At 37.3% G+C, this 26,702-nt stretch overlaps 1 protein-coding gene across 2 annotated transcripts in view; it reads right to left on the bottom strand.

Moving 5' to 3' along the window:
• Positions 1 to 26,702, bottom strand: part of LOC131073972 (DExH-box ATP-dependent RNA helicase DExH14) — a 247,896-nt gene that overhangs the window by 125,210 nt on the left and 95,984 nt on the right. For both annotated transcript variants that reach the window (XR_009113014.2, XM_058010506.2), the window contains exons 17-19: positions 3,313 to 3,387; positions 3,074 to 3,205; positions 2,849 to 2,914 (exon numbers count right to left, since the gene is read on the bottom strand). Coding sequence is in view for 1 of the 2 variants with exons in the window: in XM_058010506.2 (XP_057866489.2) it covers positions 2,849 to 2,914; positions 3,074 to 3,205; positions 3,313 to 3,387 (273 nt within the window). In the remaining variant the exon portion in view is untranslated. The remainder of the gene's footprint in view (positions 1 to 2,848; positions 2,915 to 3,073; positions 3,206 to 3,312; positions 3,388 to 26,702) is intronic.

The following is a 26,702-nucleotide window of genomic DNA, read 5'->3' as shown; positions in this document are numbered from 1 at the left end:
AAACAATAGCTAAAAATGGAAATCTCTAAAATTGAGGGCTGCTTTAATGATTCTGGCTCTACAACATGAAAACGTTCCAATGAACATCAATTTCTGCACTTAAAATCTAGTGTTCAACCATTTTAGAAAATCTATGAATTGGGTCAGACTAAAATAATGCAGGAATGTTCCAAATTCTTTAAAAAACTCTTTTCGTATCTCAAGAACCCAAAACATCATTTTTCATCATGCAAGCATTGGTATAGGGCCCAAATTCTATTATCTGCCTCGCTCTGTCGAACATAGGTGGTGGTATCAATGGTGTTGTTGATAGTATTAGAGTTTGCAATTCAGTCAACAATTCTATTAGAATATGTGGCAGAAGGTAGAAGGATTCCCTAGATAAGATTCCACAGAAGGATACGTGAAATTGGTGCAGTCTATTAGAATATGTGGCACTTAAATCTTCATTTAAGTGCCACATATTCTAATAGACTGCACCAATTTCACGTATCCTTCTGTGGAATCTTATCTAGGGAATCCTTCTACCTTCTGCAAGGAGGCTTTGATTGATGTTATTAACATTGATTGTCCTTATTACAACACTTATTCTTAAACTTTAAGCCATTTCTGCTAATAATATTCATTCTTTCCTTTATTATTAAAGTTCTCTTTGATCTTAGCCACCTAAAGATGAAATTAACCCAGTGTCATGACCTTTAAGAACACAATTTCCTGTTGAATATAGATAAACAAACTGATGTAGCATTTCCGAAATTTTCAAAATCATCTATACCAATTGTTTGATTTTATTTTTAGACTTTCCATATTTAAAAAATAAAATCAGCCAATTTGTAATGTCCCCTTCTCCTTGACAGACAGTTGTAGCAGAGGATTAGCCTATCATGTGACCCTCGTAGGCTAATGAGATTGGTTAGGGGGTCTTTTGAGGGTTGAGACTTCTCCAGTGTTCAGAGTATTGTGGATTTGGCCTTTGTTCGACTTCGTTTGGACTCCATTTTCCATACTTACTATTTATAGTAAGTCAGAAGCTCATAAGGATGGGCCCTTTCTATTTTTAAAAAGTGTATTTGGTCACATGGGAAATTATGAGGAGAGATATGTACTTCAGACGGTATGATGAAATGTTGTGTATTTAGAGATATATTAATATTTTTGTGACCAAACTTAATATTAATTTATTAAAAGGTCCATTATAACTTTATATTAAAGCACTTAAGTGAGGGTCTAGCCATCATGAGAAGGGGCCAAATATTTGATTAAATTATTGAGCACAATTCCCAAAGTTAAGCGAAATATTAATGATTTCAAAGTTATAACATTTAATGATAATTAAATGCCTTTTAGAGAATATTGAACTTGGGAGAGGGGTATATAAAAGGGCTTCTTGAAGAAATCGATTCATTCTTGGCATTTCATTTTGAAGAGCAGCAGAGACGAGGGTTTCTGAGTTGCAGTGAACAGGGGCATTGGAGAACGACAAAATCTTCAGTGTATCAGCCTTATGAGTTGGTGAAATACCCAGCGAGTGGGCTTCAAAGGCATGGCTTCATTCAGGAGCCATCATTAGGCAGATTGGTGGTAGATTTTCTGAGTTTATATTCAGTTTTAGATCAGATTGTTTGATGTGGTTGATGATTAGCGGATAAGGAGACTTTTTGGGCATCATTGCATTGTGGTACGGTCTGATTTTAATTAATTCCAGCTGCAGAAAGGGAGGAAATCATAGGAAGGTTCGAATCATATCAAAGTTGAAGTAAAAATTTGGTTTGTCATTAAAGAAGGCGGCTGGCAGCAAGGAAGACTTGGGTATCTCATGCATGGACAAAAATCCAACCATACTTAGAGAATTCAGATCATTAAAGGTTGCTTTTTGGGCTGGGAAGACATTGGATCAAAATCTGAATACATCCGGGTATGCTAATGATTATTATTGTTAAAGAAATTGATCAAATAAAGATTGAAATAATATTTCTGCTCTATATTCTCGAGTAATCAGATTAGTTTCAGATTTCAGAATTTATTTTGAGTTTATGTGCATTGCTTTTTCATCATTATAAACCCTCAAAACACAAAAAAATTACAAAACCCAAAAAAAAAAAACAATCAGCAAACATTGAAAATCAGAGTTTAGAAGACACGGGGGCTTTACACAATTCAACCGTGCACCTGAAATATCCACATGAAAGAAGAAAATCTGTCAAAAGTGGAACTCAATATAACACAGTATCTCAATTTCCAAAATTTCAGCAACAGTTTCTCCATGTAATATTGAACTATCTATTTTTAAATCCATTTCAGCAAAACTTCTCCCCAAAACTTGTTGGGAAGGAGACATAATCAAACCTTGATGGGCACTGAACTTGTAAGTTCTTTAGAATTGAAGGTCTTCTCTGGATATCTGTTATATTTCTCAAGTGCCATTTCCCCTGTATAATTGGAAAAAGAAGTATGTGATGGATGCCATAACTTTTTCTCTTGAGAATTTCACATGCCTACTAATCCTCCTTCTAATCAATAGCTACGGTCACTCCTTCCATTGAAATTGAAACATTTACAAGAGATATCGGCGAAAAACTAATAGAAAGTTTTTATATAGCTTCTCTGTCTGCCAATATAATAGACAATTTTTCTATAGCTCCTCTGTCTACCATTGAGATTGAAACATTCACAAGAGATATTGGCAAAAAGGCTAATAGGCAGTTTTCCTATAGCTCCTCTCTTTGTAGACACATTTCATGAACCTTCTTATAACAAAACAAATCAATTATTTGATTAGCTTTAATTATCTGCTTTGAGAATACATATCTATGTGCTGGTGAGAAACAAGCAGTCAATCAGAACTCACCTTTATGACAACGGTATGAGCTGGAAGATTGACACCCCATGCTAATGTTGCTGTACAGACAAGGACCTGCATGCAAAAATTGCCTACTATTATTACTCATCTTAAGGAAGAACCTACATAATTTTCTTTCAGGACTTCATAATATTACTCTGTAGCAAACCTTAACATCATAAAAATACTTACTTTTAACATTCCATCAAGCAATAGGAATATCAATTGACTTACCTTTAGCAGTCCTTCAGAAAAGAGACGCTCAGTAAGACTCCGGTCTGCACGAAGCATCCCAGCATGATGGATTCCAAAACCAGATTGGAACAATTCCCCAAGTTCCCTATTCTTTGATCTAAATACCTCTGTCTGAACAAAGGAGTGAATCCTATCAATAATATTGCTTCATTCATAACCCTATATTGTCAAACCTGTAATACTGAAAAATAGAAACATAGATGCATTTGAGCCCATACCTTCCTAATCCCATATTGAGGATGTGTTTCATTTGAAAAGTAACCAAGTTCATCATTCCTTTGCGCAATTTCCACCTATTGCATGGTAAGATACTTTCATAAATTTATTTTCTTAATGAATTAAATATGCATTCAAAACATTTTATCGGCACTTGAAAAAAATAAATGCAAATTCCAGCCTCTGCTACAATGGATTTCAATAATTTATAGTTTTGTCGAATAAGATTTTGATATAAAGATGCACAAGAGAGCTAAGCAAGCATTTTCCTTATTCAGCATTAATATATGTACCTCGTCCTAATTATCGTTTTAATTAAATAAAGCAGGTTCCAGCTGTGCTATGTTCAATGAAGCTGTCAACCAGAGATTATAAAGTTTAAATCTAAGCAAATAGATAGAAACTGTCTCATTATAAGGTCATCAGAATTTGGAAGTCATCATTCCCATTAATTTACAACTGCAGGCCCAACCTACTCCATGGAATCCTCTGCCCCATTATATCAATCTTTAGTATTTACCATTCAAATTCATAAGGCAGTAATAAGATAATCTCTCACTACTCCTATATCCAAAATCTTTGGTTCCCATATATGAACAGTTTCAATTTATTTAAATAAAAAGATGAGTAAAATTTCAACATATGGACTTGAATTCACATAAACCTTCAGCAATCTGTTAATATTTTTGTTCATTTGATAGAAATTGCTCCCTTCTCTTGAATGTGAACAATGAGAGGCTTTTGTTCAAGTTCCAAACATAAGTGCAAAATTGTTCAATCAACCCATTCTTAAAACATCATACTGTATGACGAAACCTCAAATCAAATATCCACCAGGTCCTATTTACAATCGTCAGAGACAGAGAGCATCTCTTTTATAAGATGTCAACAAGAAAGATGAAAGTTTCTCTTAATGAGTCATTATGCACAGGCAAACATCAAGGCACACAAAAACTGTTTCTAAATATATGTGAATATAAAAGCTGAAATTATCTAGCAACGCCATCACTCTTCTTTTGTCAATTAAAACTTCAACTTGATATATTTGTTAAAATAATATTAATATCTTCTATAATGATCTTCTATTTTTAGAGCTTATTTAGCTTTCACACTTAATTTAGCGTTTAGCTCTTTAATCTTTTACTTTAACGTTATGTTCTAATTATAGAACATCGTCTTGTAACCTCTATATATACATGTGTATGTTCTTCAATGTAATTATCCGATTATTTAATCATTCATTCAATTTATTTTTCATGGTATCAGAGCGGGTCAATGGGATTCTTTAAAGTTTGGTGAATTTTTTAATAAAAATTCAATCTTCTTTTTGGAATATTTTCCAGATTTTTTTTAATTGCTTTTTTATAAAAAACAATTTTGCTTTTTTGAAGGTTTTTTGAGGGTTTCGAGGGTTTCTGATTCTTGGTGGGTTTTTCGAGACCTCAACTCGGTCGTCGTCAGATTTTTTGGGTGCATCGTTTTCCGTGCCTTGATTTTTGAGCTGTCGGATCTGCATTTTGATTTCAGATTCTTGTCAGCGATTGCTGCTAATTCTGTGGACGTCGGCAGTTTTGGTGTCTCTTGGGCGCTATTTATGTTTTATGTTTGCGGAAAATTTTAATTTTTGGGTTTCTTCCAAACCTCGAAATTCGCACCTCAGAATTTGTGCCAGAATTCTCCTCCAAGGTTTCAAATTTTTTGTGCAGCTGCTTCTATTCTGATATTTTTTTTAAAAATCAGATTTTTTTGTCTCTTGCTTTCACTCAGTTGATCTCAATCAACCTCGATTGCTATGATGGCATCTTTGACCAGCATCATGTTGGAACACAAACAAAAGTTCAACACCTAGAAACGGTGCATGTTCACGATATTTGAATATCGTTGCCTTGATCAGATTGATTTAGGCCAGACCTCGTCTTACAGGTCCAAGGGTTTTCACAATTTTTCCTGAAAAATTGTCTGTCCGTTTTCTGATTTTTTCCACAAAACATCATGGGAGGGTTTTCACGACTTTTTCCTCAAAAATTGTTCGTAGGGTTTATAATTTTCCCTTAAAAATTATCTCATTTGTAATCCACAATATTCGCGTAAGATTTTAGTTATCTGGATTTTACCCTTTTTTTCCACAAAAAAGATGATTTGTAACCCTTAGATTTCTTGGTTTTTCGATTTTCTCCTCAAAATCGTAAATTCTCTTTTCGAGGGTTCCTATTTCAGGGTTTAGAATTTTTTCCTTAAAAATTATTATCTGTCATCCGCAAAGCTTGCGTGGGATTTCTAGGTTTTCACGATTTTTTCTTCAAAAATTGTTTGCTGGTTTTTACGATTTTTTCCTCAAAAATCATCTGTAATACGCGAAGTTCGTGTGGGATTTGTAATTCGCGAAGTTCTCTGGTTTTGGTTGATTTTTCTCCTTAAAAATCGAGTTTTGTTGCAGTCAGTTTGGGTCGCACCTGCCAGAGCGAACATCTGCAACCGTGGTATCTTGCAGTCAATTTTGGAGTTGGTACTCTTCTACAAAAGGGTTTGCTGATTTTTTCCTCAAAATCATTGTTTCAGGCTTCAGCAATTCGTGTGTGTCAGATCTCTAATTTGCGTGTGAAGGCTACATTCGCTTGGATGGCTTTTGGTACTCTTGGTCATTTACATTCTGCAGACCCTCAGAGGGTCTCCGTAGCAGCACAGTGTTCTTTGCTTCGGTAATCATAACACCTGCAGTGTAATCTGTAGGGTATTGAGTACGATGACCATTAGGGAGGGTGTTAAAATAATATTAATATCTTCTATAATGGTCATCTTCTATTTTTAGTTGTCGACTCATTTAGCTTTTTAGTTAATTAGTTGTTAAGAGTTATTTAGCTTTCACGCTTAATTTAGCATTTAGCTCTTTAATCTTTTACTTTAACGTTATGTTCTAATTATAGAACATCGTCTTGTAACCTCTATATATACATGTGTATATTGTTCAATGTAATTATCCAATTATTGAATAATTCATTTAATTTATTTTTCAATATTGTCAATTCCAATTGTCTAAAATTTGAACCCAGATGATTTCAACAATATAACAAATAGAACCTCCCATTGATCCAAAATGTCTTTGGGTCACCTGGGTCATGTGAGTTATAGCAAGGGATTCAACCAAGCTTGCATGAATGGGCATGGACATGGACATGGCCATTTTTCAAGACCTAAAACAGATATGAATATGACAATTATATATATATATATATATATATATATATATAAACAAACTGAAATAAACACATAGAATCACCTAAGATTGTCCAAATTTCATGTGATAAATATTTAACAAGATAGTATAGAATAATACATGCACTTCAAGCTCTATGGAATGCATGTCAAGCTCTCTATTGAATTATACGTTTTAGGTTTGGAAATTTAAAAAAGACGAGAATGGATGGCTCTTAGAAATTCAAAAAGTGGCCAATTATATAACCATATCTAATAGATAGAGGAGCATGGAGGGCTCTTGGAATGATTTTGAAATGCTCCCTGAGCAGATGCATGACATTATAAAGAGGGAACTCTCACAAAAGAAATTGGTATTGTCATAAAATGATGATGAGCTCCCAATATGTTATGGGTGATCATGGGAGACACACATGGACTTACAAAAACCGATGTGGTGCTTGAGTTGTTATTTAAGGATGAAATTTAGACCCAAAACCAAAATGGCTCACATTATAATCACTAATTGTGTTTGTCCATTCCCTCGGGAAGAATTTGAGAGAGTTTTCAAGATCAAAGAGCCCTCCATTGAGCACCAATCAGGGAGGTGATTGGAGCTCAAAAGCTCGTTAATGGTCACACCAATGATGGTGACTTGATTCAAATCTTCCTTTCTATGGTAATTCGGGCTACAGGAAGGAAATGTTTAGGAAACTCATGGGCCAACAGCTTCATCAAGGAAGAGCTTACCAAAGTAGCCATTCCAGCAATATCAACATTCAATAAAACGTCGACAATCGGACCTTTCTTTTATGTCATTGAAAGAAAGCACAAAGAAACAAAATGCTAGCAGAAGTGATAAGAGGACCATGATGGATGAGGGGTGATGGAAAAAGAAATCATCAAGCAAGACTTATGAACATAAGAAAAGTTGGTGCTAAAGTAATATTAAAACATTGTATATGGATCACATCGTGCTCTATTGGGTATGATATCTAAACTTGTGATTTGGTTCCTGAATAATACAATTTCATAGTCAACACGCATAGTCTCCTTCAAGGAAGCAATAATCGCTTGGGGAATTCATCGGCAAAACCAAAGTATAAGATTTTTTAAAAAATCGAATTTACAAAAAAACATGAAAAAATGCAAAAAAAGCAATCAAAAACTACTTTTTTATATTTTAGGGCATTTCAATAGCATAGAGATATTGTAGGCAAATAAAATAGACACTTGAACACATGAATTGCAAGAAATACATTTTTGTTGCTTATATTCATATCACTGATTACGTTGCACAAAATATACTACACCATAAATAATATCTAGATGGTGATAAATGTCAAAATGTCAATTACAATATAGTTTGTGACTTTGAACAAAGTCAACCTATAAACTAAGTACAAAATTCCAAAATATCAAATGTAGGCTATGACATGCTAGAGGGCAGGAGGCCCTGAAGATGAAGCTGACAGGTGAGAGCCTGTCCTAGCTCATTCAACCCATTCAAGATCCAAGTTGGCTTCCCTCATGAGACCAAAATCTTCAGTCTCAAGCAGAGGATCATCATCAACATCATCATCATCATCAACATCATCAGCAACAATCAGCTCACACTCTGGATATATCTCATCAAGGTCAATTGGCAAGCCTTCCTCAATAGTTCCTCATTTTGCCCATGTAGAAATTAGTGTTTGCCTTACAAGTGAAAAACACAATGAATAGTGAATACAATTTCAAAACTGCAACTATATATTAATATTCTCACCTTGAGCTTTCCTTATCTTCAAGCGGAGGTTGTGGTGAACAAATACCAAGTCATTCATCTGTTGTTGTGATAGGCGGTTGTGTTTCTTGGAATGTATGTGTTCAAAAACACTACAATTACGCTCACAAGATGATGAGCTGCATGGTTGGCTCAAAATGCGCACTGTCATCCATCTTAAATTTGGTATTTCGTCTCCAAAAGAAGCCCACCATACAGCTGAAAAACACATTATATAAAGATGATATTGTAAGACTAAGAATATCTTATAATCTTAGCAAACTTAATGAGCATGTTGGCAAAATAAAGAGATCGTCAAAAGTTTATAGAGTCTACCTGGTTGAATGGTCTTTATGTTTTGTATAGCAGCCTTAGAAGAGAGAAAACCCTTAGCATGCTTGTACATTTCCAACTCTATCATAGCCGCATCAATTTTTTCCAAGTTAGGAAACATTTTTCTATGCACTTGAAGAAGCCTTGGTAAATCTCAGCATCAATTTTCAATAAGTCAGTCTTATAGAATAACAAAGGATTGAGCAAGTATCCCGCAGTATGGAGAGGAGTGTGCATCTGTCCATCCCATCTCCTATAAATTATGTCCCACAACGGCATATACATATCCCTGTTATTTTCCATCTTACTCCTTATCACATCCTTGGCCCTATCCATGGCCTCATACACATATCCCATGGGGGGTTTTTCTCCCTCCACTAGTCTCAAGACTTTTACTAAAGGCTCTGAAAATCCTACAATCTATTCAATCTATTCCCAAAAGGTGGTAGAATACATATACTCTGTCACTGCTATGCCATTTGCTTCAATTGTGAAGCCAAACTCCATCCACTCAGCCAAAACAAACATTCACCTCAAATTACCATTTTGTTCACATAATGTTTGTAATGCAAGGAAATATATTGCAAATCTTGTCACCTCTGGTTGAACTAGCTCCTTGCCTCTTGTGAAAGAGCGCATTATAGCCAAAACCCCCATGTGATTATAAACAAATTTGGTAACCTTGTGAGCCTTCTGAAATGCCGCCTTAACCCATTCAATTTTTCCAATGTCCTCTAGGGTTAGATCAAGGCAATGTGTTGCACATGGTGTAGAAAACATGGAAGGGTATTTATCTGTCAGAAGTCTCCCTGCAGCAACACAAGTAGCAGCATTTTCTGTTATAAATTGAACCATATTTTGTGACCCTACATCCGTGACTACCATGTCATACATCTCAAACAATGGCTTTGTGGATTTCATCATATTAGATGCATCCACAGATTTCAAAAAAACAATGCCAATCTCACAAGAGACAAGGAAGTTAATGAGAGTTTGGTTTCATCTGTCCAGCAATCTGACATGATGTTGCAACCAGTTCTATCCCACTGTAACCAATGTTGTTTAATAACATCTTGAACATCGTCTACTGCATCTTTCAACATACCAACCTTCAATGACTCATCAGATGGGGCTTGAAACCCAGGTCCTACAACTGCAATAGCATCTACCATGGGTTGCCAATATGGATTTCTGGAAGCATGGAATGCCATGTGAGAGGAGTACCAATAATTACCAATTGCCTTCTTTGCATGTTTAGTGACAATTTTCCTCCATCCTATACTCTCCAAAATGGTTTGTGATCCTGGTGTAGTACGAGGTTGGAAGAAAGTATTAATGCTTCCTCCACCTATGTTTGGTCCACGTGCTATAGAATTAGGTGTTGACCCACATTCCCTAAAACTCCCATCTTTGCCATCCTCTTCACCCAAATGGTTTCTCATGGGATCTACAGAACTAGAACCTAGTTCAACCCCAATTCTTGCCTTTTTGGCCTTACTCTCAGCAATCACGTCAAGAGATTGCTTTGCTTGATACGAGACATCTACAAGGCATCTTTTGCATATCTCGGTGTTATTTCCTCTTCTCTTGACAAATGCCATTTGAAACGATAAATTCCACCACTGATGTCCTCTAGACACCAATTGCACTTCATCTTGGTGCTACCTGGAACTGTTATGCAGTGTGTCCACGCAAAGTCTTTTTGATGTGACATTATGATCAAGAATCAGTTCTACAAAGACATTACACTCAGTATTTCAGCATTTCAATAGATAGTTTTAAAGATATGAGTTTTTATGACTACAACCAAATGTTTTGAGTGGACCAAAAAGACAATTGCGAAGGCTTTTATACTACATACAAGAGGAAAGGTTCAAATACTTATGTTTCTTGTAAGCATATTGTTAGTCATATCGAACAAGTGCAAATTTTGCAAACAAATCAGAACTTGTGATGCAAAAATCTAGTCCCTAAACTAAAAGAAATCTAGATAACCAAAACATCGTTAAAGTAGGGTGGATTGGCGAGAATCTTATTCTCTGGTTGAGGGTTATATTTCAGACCCTACTCTTGGTGTATCAAACACTTGAAGGAAGGCATTGATACTATAAGGCTGGGAGTGAGTTCATTTAATGGACAGCTAAGGCAGCAAAAATCCCTCATAGCAGGTCACCTTCTATTCCTCTTGCTGAGTGTGACCATTTCCTTCCTGCAGAGACATATATTGCTCAGTTCATAAGGATAGAAATTCTCTTGTTGCTGATCAACTAATGATATCTGATTGGTGTGTAGATTTTCGTGAATATCTTACGCATTTTCTGATCAAACAGAGTTTGTAAGGGTGCACAATGTCTGCAAGAGTTCTCCTGCCTGAGTGTGAAGTTGTAAGCACAAACTCAGTCCTAGCTCGTGTGATTGTTAAGCACCGTTCTCTGATTTTGTTGTAATCACTGTCCATTTGGCATAAAAATCTGTATCTACTAAGGACGGCCTACTGTTATTTTTCCTAAGTTATGTAAAGAGTTCAATTTCCTCTAACCACTATCACCTAACATTTTGACTTTGAAGATAAAGATTATATAATTATCTAAAATGGATTAGAAGTCCAAATAAATTGTATCAAATCTCAGTAAGAACACATTTGTTAAATAGTCTATCAGTCTGTGAGTAAGATTCTTGGTTTGTATAAATCTAAATGTTTGAATATTTTCACTGACAAAGTTTAATACTGCACTGATGTCTTGTGAAACCCAGTAACAAACTCCCTAAGAAAACGAATAAGCTTTAAAGTCATAAGTAAATTGAAAGGGCATACAACAATTAAAAATTATGGAAGTTAAACAACTAAAACAAAAAGTTAAAGCACACAACAAATACACTACTGTTGTGACCATTTCACACATCGCCCCAGTAGAATGGGGACCCCCTCTTTTTGCTTTGGGTTTTGCTTTCCTTTTGCTTTTTTTCTCTCTGCTCTCTAGGGTTTTTTTTGAGTGAGTGAGTGGTCTGCTTGGGCTGGCTAGATTAGGGCTAAACCTTGAAAGCTCGTTTTAGGGTTTCTTTCAAGCTAAGTCTAGTCTTGTTTTGGGAGGTTGTTAGTCGTCTGCCTGAAGCCTCAAGATTGCCAGAATGAAGCATGCCTTTCAGGAGAGTCAAGTTGGTTAGATCAGGGGGCAGGGTGAATAGGTCTCATGTCAGGTTAGGTCTAGATTGAAAGAGGGTTTTTCTTGTCAGGGTCCTGCTTGCTTCCCTATCTAAGTCAGTTGAGCAGAGCCAGTGAAGAAAAGGAGTTGGTTTGATCAAGTTTGATGGAGGATGAAGCGAATCAAGGTAACATCTAGTTTGAAAGGGAAATTTCCCCCTGACCCTTCTAGAGGGTCCAGGGCAAAAATCATTGTAAACCTCTTTTTCTCCTCATTTTTGACTAAGTGATACTTCCTAGGGCATGTTTGGAGGTGAATTGATATGTTCTTGCCTGGAGAGGGATTTGATTGATTCTTTGAAGAGCAAGATGATGCCTGAAAGAGGATTTTCGCTCATGACCCTTCAAAAGGGTCCAGAGCGAAAATCTTATTTGGGCTTATTTCTCACTAACTTTGGCTAAATTGTGATGTGCAGGGTATCTTGGGAGAAAGATTGGACATCCTTGAGATTTCGAAGCATGAAAAAAATGGAGAACTTTGGACAAAATGGTGAATTTCGCTCCTAAACCTTCCAAAGGGTCCAGAGCGAAATTCCCAAATGCTCTTATTTTGCAATGAAAAAGGTCAGGATTTTGGCATGAATGAAACAAGAATAACTTGCTTTTACCTATTGAGGTTGTTTTGACTTGGAAAAGTGAAGGATTTGGCCCAAAAGGAGAATTTTCGCTCCTGACCCTTCCAAAGGGTCCAGGGCGAAAATTCCTCAATCACCTATTTTTCTTTCAAAATCAAGTCACTTTTTGGTTTTTATGGCTTGGATGAGAAAGGAGTAGTGTTTTCTTCCTTTGAGAGGTGAATTCAACTTGAACTGATGATGGAATAGGCCTAAAATGTAAAAATCGCTCCTGACCCTTCCAAAGGGTCCAGAGCAAAAATCTCTATAGGAGGTATTTCTTGTCTTGTTTGGTCAAATTGATGTGTCAAAGGCATGATGAAAGGAAGAACGAGCATGTTGAAACCCTTGAAGATGTTTAGAAGTCATGAAAATGAAGGATTCTGGCCAGGAAAGGAAATTTCGCTCCTGACCCTTCCAAAGGGTCCAAAGCGAAATTCCTTATAAACACATTTTTTAGCCTTTCTTGGATATGAAACCTTAATCCTAGCATGATGAAACACAAAATCCCACTTGGCAAAGAAGTTTCAAGGTGAAAAAATGAAGATTTTTGGTCAAGATTGTAATTTTCGCTCCTGACCCTTCCAAAGGGTCCAGAGTGAATTTTCTCAAAATCACCTTTCGCTATCAAATTTTGCTAAGTCAAGTATGGGATAAGGTGAAACATAGAAAGAATTGCCCTTGGGAGTGAATTCAAGTTGCAAGAAATCATCAAAAAGTGAAGGAATTGAGCCAAATGGTGAATTTCGCTACTGACCCTTCCAAAGGGTCCAGAGCGAAATTCCTAAAAACACCTATTTTCTTGCAAGGTCAAGACAACTTTTTAGTTTTTATGGCTTGGATGGGTGTGAGGAAGTGTGTTTTCGCCTTTTGAGGATGATTGAGGTTGAAAAGATGAAGGAATTGACCCTAGAACATGATTTTCGCTCCTGACCCTTCCAAAGGGTCCAAAGCGAAAATCCTCAAAAGTCATCTTTTTTTTTTTTTTTCAAAATTTGGGCAAAGCTAAACTTAGACATGGGTGTGAGAAGGCATTTGAATTGCCTTGAAGTGGAATTGGATTGCTAGGAATGCAAGTTTTGATGCCAAGAGGGAAATTCGCTCCTGACCCTTCCAAAGGGTCCAGGGCGAAATTTCCAAATCCTCCTATTTTCCTTCCAGTTCAAGATAAGATTTTGGTTTTCAGGACTCAAAGAGGAGTAAGGCATGATGTTCTATGCCTTGGAAATGATTTGAAGTTGAAAGGATGAAGGAATTGCCCTAAAACCTAAAAATCGCTCCTGACCCTTCCAAAGGGTCCAAGGCAAAAATCCTAAAACCAACATGTTCCTTTCAAGTTTGCGCTAAGACAAGGCTAGACCAAGGGAGAAAAAGCCCTTGAGACCACCTTTGAGTGGATGTTTGTTCCAAAAAATGATGATTCTAGGTCAGAAGAAGAAAATCGCTCCTGACCCTTCCAAAGGGTCCAGGGCGAAAATCTCAAAATCCCCTATTTTGCCTTGCAAGAACAAACCAAGCTTGGGTGGAGTGAATGAAGAAGACCATTGCCTAGCCTTGAGGGGTGGATTGAAGACGAGATGATGGAGGAGTAAGCCCAAACAAGAAAAATCGCCCCTGACCCTTCCAAAGGGTCTAGGGCGAAAAACCCTAAAATCACCTTTTTCTTCCAAATTTGAGTGAGACTAGGCCTGGACTACAATGAAAGAACCTATTTGGAATGCCTTGAAGAGGTTTTGGACCTTCAAAAATAAGAATTTTGAGCTCATGAGAGAATTTCACTCCTAACCCTTCCAAAGTGTCCAAAGCGAAAATCCCAAAAATGCAATATTTCCTTCAAAGTTTTGATGAGCCAACTCAGTGATGGAGATAAATATACCCTAGAGATTGCCTTGAAAGAGGTTAATGATCAAACTAAGGTGAATTTTGGCCTAAAATGTAAAAATCGCTCCTAACCCTTCTAGAGGGTCTAGGGCGAAATTCACATTTTCACCTAATTTCCTCATGTGAAAGACTAAAAATTGAAATGCAAGACTTTGATCAGGGCAAAACAAACATGAACTCGCCTTCTGGGAGATTTTGGAGTGAAGAGAATGAGGTATTCAAGACCTAATTGGAAAAATCGCTCCTGACCCTTCCAAAGGGTCCAGGGTGAAATCATCAAAAAAACCTATCATTCAACCTCATTTGATTAAGTCTAAGGCAAATTGCAAGATTGTGAAGACAAAGTCATGGAAATTTGCAAAAATAAGTTGTGAAGTTTTTGACCCATGAAGTGAGTAAGTCTAGATGAGAGGTTCAAACAAGTCTTGAAATAATCTCGACCTTCATCACTTTGGACATTTCAATGCCTAAGGGAGAAAGGAAGCTTCATTAAGCTTCAATCAAAACTTAATATTCACAAATTTTCTCTAAATTTGACAAATTCAAGAAGTTAAATGAAATTCGCATGAATTAAGGCATTTGCAATTGGATCAATTAATTTTAAGCCTTAAAACAAATGAGAAAGAACACCTTTCAAGCCTTGAAATTAATTTTAAAATAAAAAAAATATAGGTGAGCGCTCAAAATCCATTTATTTGTTTCTACAAGCAAGTCAGCCTCCTTCTAAAAGGGATTTTATCTTATTTTATTGCTAATTTGTTAGGTCGGCCTCATGGTTAATTAGGGTGAGCGCCCTATAAGAGAGAAATATTGTTTCAAAATGCATATCATTCATTCATTGTTCTAAATCCGATTTTGAGGAGCAGATTGGAGGAGCGAAATCTAGCAGATTGAAGGCGAATTTCTTACTAAGTTGGAGGCTAAATTTCCAGAATTCGCTAAGTGGTTGGAGGTTAGTGGAAGGCGAACTTCTTTTGAAGGTTAATCAAGACATAATTCATCCAAAGGGAGACCAAAATCCAATCCTTATCCAGCAAGATCTGATCTTCTTTCTTCCATTTTCCAAGGTTCATAGTTAAGCTTTCAAAGAAGGAGGTATGAGGAATCAAATTTTTGAAGTTCTCATTCAAGATTTATTTTGATTTCATAGCAATCTTTTAAAGTCTAAGTCTTGAAAAATCTAATTTCCATTCATAATTAATTTGAAAGTTTATAATTCTTGGATTTGTCATTCTCAAATTAATGTTTTGAATTATTCCCTTAAAAGGTCTTAAATTCTATGCTTTAAGGTATGATGCTTAAAGACTAATTTTAAATTTGTGTGTAGGCATCAAATGACGACCCCCAAAGCCGAAGGATCTACTAGTCGGCAGGCTCTCATCAAGGAAGATCAGAGGAGCGACGAATTGGAGACCAGGATCGTGTCCAAGTGGAATAATATCGGAGACACCAACTTAGGAAACTTCAATGTGAAGAAGTTTCGAGAGGTCCCCTACATTGGCAAGCCATCACCTATTGCGAGGAGGATAATTGAGAGTGGTATCATCAAGGCTGCAAGTTTCCCTCCCGCAGTCAAGTGTCATGAGTTGATGATTGAGTGTGCCCGCCACTATGACTCACAATCAAGGAGATCCTAACCAAGGACGGGAACATCTTAGCCTACCTTTCAGAGGAAGCTATAGGTGAAGCTCTTCATCTTCCGGACCATAAAGACATGATCTACAAGAGCTTGGAAGGAGCAAGGTCGATCTATGAAGATGATCCTGAGTCTTGTTTGAACTTCATCAATAAGAATTGGTTGCTCAAAAGTCGGCCTCGCCTGAACAAGATTCCCAATACACCACATAGGATTGACTTCCAGGAGGAATACAGGGACTTGATAACTTTGCTCAATCGAGTTACAGGTGCTTCTCAAGCCGCCTTCTTTGACAAGTGGATGTTCTTCTTCATACAAGTGATCGTCCAAGGAAAAAGAATGCTTCATTGGGCCAGAATCATTAGCAATTGTCTGGACGTACAGTTGAAAAGGCTAAGACCCACCAAATCATTCCACATGAGCTCATATGTTATATATGCCTTGGTCAGGAGTTTCGAGTATGCAGGGCTACCTCACAGAGGAGTGATTGGAAGAGGACTCGGAGAAATAAGAGTTTGTGATTCTTATGTTCAACTGCATCATCCGCTTAGAAGTGACTACAAGTTAGTCAATGACACCTTCACGATGAACATTACCAGGATATTGCAAGGTGGGATTCACAATCGACTGTCTCTGGATGCACAAGAGCTTGTGAAGAAGCATGGTGCATGGTTCATTCAATTTCAAAAATTCACATACATCAGAGTTCATGGGTGTCCTTCACCTCCCTACATGTTGCCAAGATATCCAACAACCAGGATAGTACTACTTGAGGTGACTAGACAATTGGCAGCTTATGCGAAGGCATCCAGACACAAGCATGGAAATGGAATTCTCGTGCCCATCATACTAGGGAATTCAGTCAAAGTGTGTCCTAACACTCAAGCCACGGAAGATGCAGAAAAGGAATTCTCTCTATACTCATTCACATCCTTTGCCTCGAGAGAGAATTTTGACCCTCATGGTTATATGGAGGAGACAGTCGGCAAGAAGTACTGCTGGATCCTGACGTCTCAAGGGCTGATTAAGATGACTAAAATAGTTCCTCCAAGCATTGACCTCTTTCTCAAGCTTCTTATTCTTTTCCATTTCTTCTTTAAGTTTGTCTTTAAGTGCTTCAAATGAATCAGTTGCTTCTTCCATTGCTTGCTCGGAGGTAAGTGGACCAAGCTCAAATGTTTCTAAGTCATACTCTTCTGCAAGAATCTCATCCTCATATTTGTCCACCATTGGTATAGCTACCTGCACTTTCCTAGATCCTGTCTCATCTCTAATTACCTTAGACATCCTTGTGGCCTTCTTCTTCTCCATTACCTCATGAGAATTTCCTATAAGACTTTCCAAGTCAAACACATCTTCTTCTTCTTCAACCACAACTACCCTTGTTAGTCTCTCTTTCAGCCAATTAGGAATGGCAGATCTTGTTTCCCTCACTTGTATTTCTTTAGGTAGAGGTCTATCTTCCCGGAAAGGAGATGTTGCTTCATCATCATTCTTTTCTTCATGTTGCTCATTAGCACCAACTTGGGGAGATTGACTTGATGAATGCTGAGGTGTCTGTCCTTTCTCCTATTTATCATTCTGTACCATGGATTCCATAGACTCATCAATTTCATATACTATCTGCCTCTGATCTTCCCCTTGACTTGCTTCCTTTTCATGCCTAGAAGATGTGCTTGGTGGGCGATCAGGATTCGTTTTCTGCTTCTTCTTGGACGGTTCTCTCTTCTCAGGTCCTTTCCTCTTTGAACCTTTGGAATGAGAAGTATTCTCACTCACACTTGCTTCTCCTTCTTTTGGTCTTGCCTCCAAAGTGAATGTCATAGATACATTCTGCTCCTTCAACTTTTGATGCTGTACACCCACCCATCTGCGAGTGCAAGATAAAACTGGAGCCATCAAAGCTCTCAAGTCTAAAACCTCGGGCTCATTCCAATCTATCTTTACTTCTTTGTCTTCCTTCTCATAGGATGACTGGAGGTATCTACCATTATCCTAGGCTTGATCGGCTACTCTATAAACTTTGCATTTCCTGATGAGATCTAAGGGTAGCCTGGAATGCATCTTTTTATTTACTTCTAAATCGCCTGGGACATTCATCCAAAAATACTCCACCTGAAACTCGTGCTTGTGAAGAAGCATGGTGCATGGTTCATTCAATTTCAAAAATTCACATACATCAGAGTTCATGGGTGTCCTTCACCTCCCTACATGTTGCCAAGATATCCAACAACCAGGATAGTACTACTTGAGGTGACTAGACAATTGGCAGCTTATGCGAAGGCATCCAGACACAAGCATGGAAATGGAATTCTCGTGCCCATCATACTAGGGAATTCAGTCAAAGTGTGTCCTGACACTCAAGCCACGGAAGATGCAGGAAAGGAATTCTCTCTATACTCATTCACATCCTTTGCCTCGAGAGAGAATTTTGACCCTCATGGTTATATGGAGGAGACAGTCGGCAAGAAGTACAAGCACGAGTTTCAGGTGGAGGATTTTTGGATGAATGTCCCAGGCGATTTAGAAGTCAAAAAAAAGATGCATTCGAGGCTACCCTTAGATCTCATCAGGAAATGCAAAGTTTATAGAGTAGCCGATCAAGCCCAGGATAATGGTAGATACCTCCAGTCATCCTATGAGAAGGAAGACAAAGAAGTAAAGATAGATTGGAATGAGCCCGAGGTTTTAGACTTGAGAGCTTTGATGGCTCCAGTTTTATCCTGCACTCGCAGATGGGTGGATGTACAGCATCAAAAGTTGAAGGAGCAGAATGTATCTATGACATTCACTTTGGAGGAAAAACCAGAAGAAGGAGAAGCAAGTGTGAGTGAGAATACTTCTCATTCCAAAGGTTCAAAGAGGAAAGAAGGACCTGAGAAGAGAGAACCGTCCAAGAAGAAGCAGAAAACAAATCTTGATCGCCCACCAAGCACATCTTCTAGGCATGAAAAGGAAGCAAGTCAAGGGGAAGATCAGAGGCAGATAGTATATGAAATTGATGAGTCTATGGAATCCATGGTACAGAATGATAAATAGGAGAAAGGACAGACACCTCAGCATTCATCAAGTCAATCTCCCCAAGTTGGTGCTAATGAGCAACATGAAGAAAAGAATGATGATGAAGCAACATCTCCTTTCCGGGAAGATAGACCTCTACCTAAAGAAATACAAGTGAGGGAAACAAGATCTGCCATTCCTAATTGGCTGAAAGAGAGACTAACAAGGGTAGTTGTGGTTGAAGAAGAAGAAGATGTGTTTGACTTGGAAAGTCTTATAGGAAATTCTCATGAGGTAATGGAGAAGAAGAAGGCCACAAGGATGTCTAAGGTAATTAGAGATGAGACAGGATCTAGGAAAGTGCAGGTAGCTATACCAATGGTGGACAAATATGAGGATGAGATTCTTGCAGAAGAGTATGACTTAGAAACATTTGAGCTTGGTCCACTTACCTCCGAGCAAGCAATGGAAGAAGCAACTGATTCATTTGAAGCACTTAAAGACAAACTTAAAGAAGAAATGGAAAAGAATAAGAAGCTTGAGAAAGAGGTCAATGCTTGGAGGAACTATTTTAGTCATCTTAATCAGCCCTTGAGACGTCAGGATCCAGCAGTATCTCCTTTACATGCACTCCCTCTTGAATCAGTAGGTGAAGCAGAAAGGGTGAAGAGCTTGGTACAACTTATGAGTTCTTGGATTGATGAATCTCACAAGGTAGCCGTTGAATTTACAACAAGAATGATGAAGACAGTTCATTGAGCTACCAAAGTCCTTGAGATTATCCATAATCTAATGATAACCGTAGCTGCATTCACTCACACTAGAGATGTTATCATCACATAAATATCACAGAAAACTACTAGGACACAAACAACATAGCATAATGTAGCATAATAACAACTAGGGCACAAATGGGATGTAACATGACATCCCATTTTTTGCAAAAAAATTGGAAACAATCCCTTTTTAGAAACACCGTCCTGTTGTAACCTATTTCACACATCGCCTCATTGCAAATGCGGACCCCTAGTTGTTTGCTTTTTAGGGTTTTGTCTTGGCTCTGCAATTTCATAAGTCTTTTTCGAGAGTTTAGAGTTAGAGTTTTTCCGAGAGTCACCCCAAGCCAAATAGAGAAATCATGCTCATAATTGTGTCTGGACATCATAGAAGTGCTCAGAAGACCCAAAGGACAAAGATCGCAATTACTTTGAGTCAATTCCGACACCCTCCTACTTTTTAGGAATTCTCTTTTTTTGTTTTTTTTGTTTTTTTTGTTTTTTTTGTTTTTTGGCACCTTGGGGCCAATCCGAGAAGCAACTTTTTTGGCTTTCTTTTCACTTTTTTGTACTTTTTTGAAAGTAGACCTAGAGTTGGATCCCTCAAGTCTTAACATCAATGCCCATGTTTTCAGAATCAAAAAATTATGTCTCTAAGTGTACAAAGCAGGGTAAAAACCACAAGCTAGGGTTTGTTCCAAAAGTTCCAAGTATGGTCATGGTTGAGTAAAAGAATTCATCTGTGTTGTGGCTATGAAGAAATTGTTCAAGAGCGAGTTCAACAACAAGCATGGCTTAAGGCATGGCAAAGGCAGCCTAAACTTCGCCCAAGAAAAGATGGCTAAGATGAAGCAAAGTCCACCTTGGCTTGAGGTCCTTCAAAGTCTGCCTTGGCTTGAGGTCCTTCAAAGTCCACCTTGGCAAAACATTCTCCAACTCCAACCTGTAGCAAGCAAGATTGTCCAAAGCATGGGTAAAGTCCACCCAGTCAAGAGGAAAGATGGCCAAACATAAGGTGAAGTCCATTAAGCACATGAAGAGGACTGCCAAAGCAAGAGCAAAGTCCAACCTACCTAAACAAGTGATGTCCAACACAACCCAAAGTCTGCCCAAGAGTTTTTTTGACATGGCAAAAGGTATGTCCAATAAGACTTGAAGTCCGCCTTGGCTTAAGGTTCACAAAGTCTGCCCAAGACATAAAGACATGGCCAATAGAGGGGTAAAGTCCGCCCAAACAAGTTGGAAGTCCGCCTACACATGAGAAGAAGAAAGCAAGGGATGGGAAAGCTTGTTCAATGACGAGGTTAAGTCCGCTAAGCATATGAAAGAGATTGTCCAAAGCCTATACAAGTCCTCCCAAGCAAAGGAAGGCATGGCAAAGGCAGCACAAAGTGCATCTAGCTAGTAGAGTATGTCGAAAAGACCCTCAAGTCCACCCAGCACTAAGGCTAACATGTCCAAGATCACCTCAAGTCCACCTACGCTAAAGAGGAAGACGTCCAAACAAACTTCAAGTCCGCCAAGGGAATGGCAGATGAAGCATGAAGTCCGCCTAAGAACATATGAGAGATGGAAAAGATAACATCAAGGGGCCATATCTAACTATATGCCAAGTCCGCCTACCTATTGGCAAATGTCTAGATAGCCATGAAGTTCACCCAAATAAAAAGCATGTCCAATAAAGGCTAAAGACGGCTCAAGATAAATCGAGGTTAAAAATCAAATTGTCCAAGAAAGCATCAAATTTGCTTACGGTCTAAACGATTCATCAAGTCCGCCTAGGAGAAATAAGGGGATGGCAAGACACATTCAAAGTTTGCCATGATGAAGAGGAAAATGGCTAGAAAAACAAACAATTTTGACAAGCACATGAAAAGATTGATCAAGAGTTTGGAAAAATAAAGTTCAAACACTTAGAATATTATTATATTTTTCCAACACTTCAAATTATTTTCAAAGGGAAAATAAGTTCAACACTAGGACAAATTTTCGAAAAGATCAACACTCAGAAAAATTTCAGAATTTGAGAGAAACATCTAGAAGATTGAGTTTCCATTTTAGAAGAAATAAAACAAGTCCAAGTTCGATAATATCAATAAAACATTAAAAAAAAAAAAAAACATGAAGCTTCCTAAAAATCGAACTTCTCAACTCTATATCAACTCAACTTGTCCCTTCAAATTCATTATCAAGTTTGAAGGTTGAAAGTTCGATTACAAAGAGTGAAAGATAAATTTTGAAGAGGAATTGTTGAAGAAAGAGAGAATTTTTGAAGTGGAAGACATAGAATAAGTAAAAAATTTCCCAAAGAATAAAGTGCTTTTTCTGAGTTAAAGACAGAATTTTCAGAATTAAAGGCAAATTTTCACCAAAATCAGTCAAAAAGTAAATTCCAGAAGTTCAAAAATTCACGTTTTTGACTAATTTCTTATGTCTTTATCATTTATTTCTTGAAATCTGCTAAGTATTTAGTCAAATTCATCCATTTTCAGTCTGATTTTTCACAGATTTTATCTTTTTGATAGGCTGAAAGTGAAATTTTTTAGTAAAAGATCCAAAATCAGAGTTGAAATCTTCAATTTTCTCAAAAATAATGTTAAATTTTCACGTGTTTCGCAGGTTAATGACTACCAAGGGAGTATCTTCAAGGAAAGCTCAGATGAAGTTTGCCAGTAAAGGGTTGCAGCCAGCATCAAAAATCAATTCCAAATGGAAAAATGTCACCAACACCAACCTCGGGCACGTAGGCTTCAAGGATTTCAAAAAGAGAATGTATGGGCTAGATTGATTTTTGCCAACACCTCTCGCTCGCCAGATGATGAGAAATGGCATCGTCCAAGCAACTAGATTTCCACTAGCTATGGAATGCGCAGAACTTATGGTTGAATGTGTCATACACTATAATGCCCAAGAGAGAAATTATTGCACTAGATGGAAGAGTTTTGGCTCATCTTGGAGAATTAGCCATTCAGGAAGCATTCAGGATTCCGAGCTACAACAAGACTTAATATAAAACCAAGGAGTAAACTAGAAGACTTTATGAAGATCAGCCTGAACTTTGTTAAACCACTGTTAATAAGTCATGGCTACAAAAACCAAGGCACAATCTCAAGAAGGTTCCAAAGAAATTATTCAACACCGACTTCAAAGAAGACTATGGTAATCCAATTTTACTAGTGAATAGAATAATGGGCAGCCCTTAGAGTGCACCATTCGAAACCTAGATGTATTATTTTATTGATGAGATCACCTTGAGAGTAAAAATGTTCAATTGGGCTCAAATAATCAGTGACAACCTAGATGAACAGCTGAAGAATTTGTAAAGGACAATCTTTTTAGCTCCTACATAGTCTACCTACTAGCAAGAAACTGGAGATACAATGGATTGATTTGCAGAGGCATCGTAGGCAATGGTGCAAATGAGTTGAAGTCCTATGACTGTTATCCACAACTGCAGCTGAGCGAGAAGGCTCACTTCAAGCGGGTAAATGATGTGTTTCTAATGTATATCACCAGAACATTGCAAGGAGGAACTCATCAAAGACTCACTTCAGAAGCCAAAAGTTTAATAAGCAAGTATGAATCCTAGTTTATCGAATTTCCAAGATTCACGTATATAAGAGTCCAAGGGTTTACCTAATGTCCTTATCGGCTTCCGATTTATCCTACCCATAGATGAAAAAATATGTGAAAAATCTTTTAACTCCCAATTTTTCGCAAGTCATTTATGGCAACGATTTAATCTGCAAAAAAATCTTGGGCGACTTTTTTCAAAAAATCTAGGTGATTTATTGAAAAAAATCGCAAAAAATCGAGAGAAAAACTCAAATAAATCTGCAGTAATGATTTGTTGGGTATTCTTTTACTAATTACTATCATGCAATCGATTACATAACCTTGCACCTCGCCATTTGTGAATCAATTAGTGTAACTATGTACCTATCCACAACTAGTTAAAAATAGGTGCCTTCAAGGGATGTGGCATCTTTGTGGGAAGAATGTGAATCCTTTGGATGTATGTGAGGAAAACTTTAGTATGGTGTTTTTGCATGATATGGTAGTTTCATGCAATTGATTACATAACTTTGCACCTCGCCATTTGTGAATCAATTAGTGTAACTATGTAACTATCCACAACTAGTTAAAAATAGGTGCCTTCAAGGGATGTGGTGTCTCTGTGGGAAGAATGTGGATCCACAACTAGTTAAAACTTTAGTATGGTGTTTTTGCATGATATGGTAGCTTCATGTAGAGGTCTCATGCTTCTTGAACCATGTTCTTGATGCTGAAGGTATGTTGTGATGGTTGGCAAAGTTCATCAATGTATATGAGATGAGCTGAAAATTTGAAAGGCTTTGTGTGCACATGCCACTGCCATCTATTGAACAAGGTATTTATTTTATGGAAGGTGTGATGTAGAGGAGAACTTTAATTCTACAAAAAGACTAATTTTCTATAGAAAGAGGATTAAAGGAATGCAAGTCCTCTATAATATGTATTGAACTCAAATTCATTTAGAGGTTGCACTTAGTTTTTGGTATATGATATGTATTTAACTCAAACTTTGATTTACATATAATGGAAAACAGTAATATGTTCAACAAATTCAGTGTATATGTGTGTTTTTCAAGAATAGTTTTAAAATGGTACATTTTCAAATGTTAGATAAATTTGCTGAGTTTTTGCCCATTTTTCCCCCATTTTTGGCCGAGTCCCGAGTTTTCAAGAATTTTGGGCCAAAAGAGTTATTGCTGAGTAAGAGTTTTTCATCTTTGATCCCACCAATAGAATGGTCTTAATTGAAGTCCTTAGGCAGCTGGAAACATATCAGGGCTTCCAAAGAACAAAGCGAAAGGTGGCTATTTCCTTTCCATTCTTCATCAGAAATATGTTGGAATCTTGCCCAACAACACAGGCAGCTGAAAGTGCCAGGTTGGAGATGCAGTGGTACCCATTCACATTCTACTGATCCCGGGCTGATTTTGATCCTCATAATCCCATTGGATCGGTGAATGGAGAAAAGTACAAACACACGATTGACATAGAAGGTTTTTGGACAAATACTGCAGATGAGTTCGAAGTCAAGAAAAGGCTATGGTCTAGACTGCTAGTAAGCTTGATCAAAACAACCGAGCTCTTCTGAGTGCCTGATCAATTGGAGGACGATGGAGAATGCACTCAATCGCGCTTTGATGAAAATTGGCCTCTTTCCCCTTTGAAGTGGTCAAAACTGGAACTCGTTGATTTAACAACCTTGATGTGGCCAATTGTCAAATATTTGCAATGGTGGGTCGACCAACAGGTCCAAGGGCTGAAGCGAAGAGGTGTAACTCTCACGTATAATCTGATGGGCGCCATGGAATCATACTCTTCCAATGAAGAAAGCGTCAAGCCAGTTGAAAGCATCAATTCAAGAAAAAGGAAGGTAGCAATTGATAGCCCTTCAAGGTCAAAAGGGAAGGAAGTCGCGAATGAGGAACTTGCTCAAAAGAAGCAAAGGTCAGAGCCACCCCATTTTGCAATGACGCGACCTAGCACACTCGCACACGCACAGAAACACCTCACACGGCCTTGCTGAAAATCCCTAGTCAGAACCAAACACAAAAACCCACCCTCTTTTTTTTCACACAAATCGCATTGAAACCCTAGAAAAATGGTTTTCCCAAAATATTGAGCCCTCCCATGAGGGAGACAAGCTCAGACTCGCTCTGATACCATATTATTAAAATATTTGATGATGTATTAAACAATGAAGATGACGTCTTCTTAAATAGAAGAGTACAAGACAACGTTTTTAAAAGAAACAATTGTAAACTGGAGCCAGAATAGAAACTACCTAAAGACGACTAAGATGACCATTAAAGAAACATTACAATATTCTAATATCATCATAGATTTTTCAGGTTGAACCTATTGGATCTAGTCCCCCTTTAATGTATCTTGGTTGGAAATGAGTTTAATTCCTTGTTTACATAATTCGACTTGTTGAAGGTTTTTGTCATTGATGTCTAGTTTCTGTAAAATGGTTTGTGTTTTGATATCAAATAAATGATGAGTTGCAGAACAAATACTTACAATTACAGATTGAGTTGATGATACATCTTCAGACAGTGCAATATTGTTGTTCTTGTTTGATGGATATGATCCTTTTGTTTTTCTGCATTGTTGCATTGTTCTATCAAAAATGGAAACGGAAATATCAATTGTTTATGCATATCAGACAGAATATTGTTTTTGAAGATAATATTTGCAAATCGAAGACTTACATCTGCCAATCTATATTTTTTATCAGAATTTTGGTTAAATGATCTATCATTGTGTTCAGACGGATTTGCATGCTGAGTATCAGAGTGTTCTCTGAAGTTTTGACCTGCATATTATTGGATTAGTCATGCGTTGTTTATGCACAAGATGGAATGAGGGTAATATCAATTGAATCACTCGCCTTCACGATTCATCATTAATCTGTATAAGGAGTATCGGGTCATTTAAAGATTGACTGATTAACCTGTTGAAATTAACAGTTATAACTGGTTGAAAGTAGTTACAACCACCACCCATAGTTATGTCTTGAAAACTGTACTTATCATTACTTGTTATTAGAAATGTTCTGTGTCTAAAGGCTGTCATTTGATATTATTGTTTTAACTGATTGAAAGTAGTTGCAACTTCTCATAACTACTTGACAGTTTGAAGGTTAGTTGAAAGCAGTTGTAACTATTTATAACAGGGTGGGTGTATATAATTGTTGGCTGTGTGGCATAATTAAGATGTTGGAGAAAAGATTAAGGATCGAACAGCTACAGTATTGAATGTTTTTGAAAATTCATTTTATGTGTTAATTGCTGTAGAACTTCTCTTCAAATGAGAAAAGTCTGAATATGAGTGGATGTAAATAAAAAAAAGTCTGAAGAAAAGTATCGAATAAAAATGTTTTGTATGAATTGGTTTTGATGGAGAGTTTTTGAAGACAATTTGCTGACTGAAATCTAG

This window comes from Cryptomeria japonica, chromosome 9 (assembly GCF_030272615.1).
Source record: "Cryptomeria japonica chromosome 9, Sugi_1.0, whole genome shotgun sequence".
NCBI lineage: Eukaryota > Viridiplantae > Streptophyta > Pinopsida > Cupressales > Cupressaceae > Cryptomeria > Cryptomeria japonica.
Note: the sequence above shows the minus strand (reverse complement) of the source record. Positions and strands in the feature narration are given on the sequence as shown.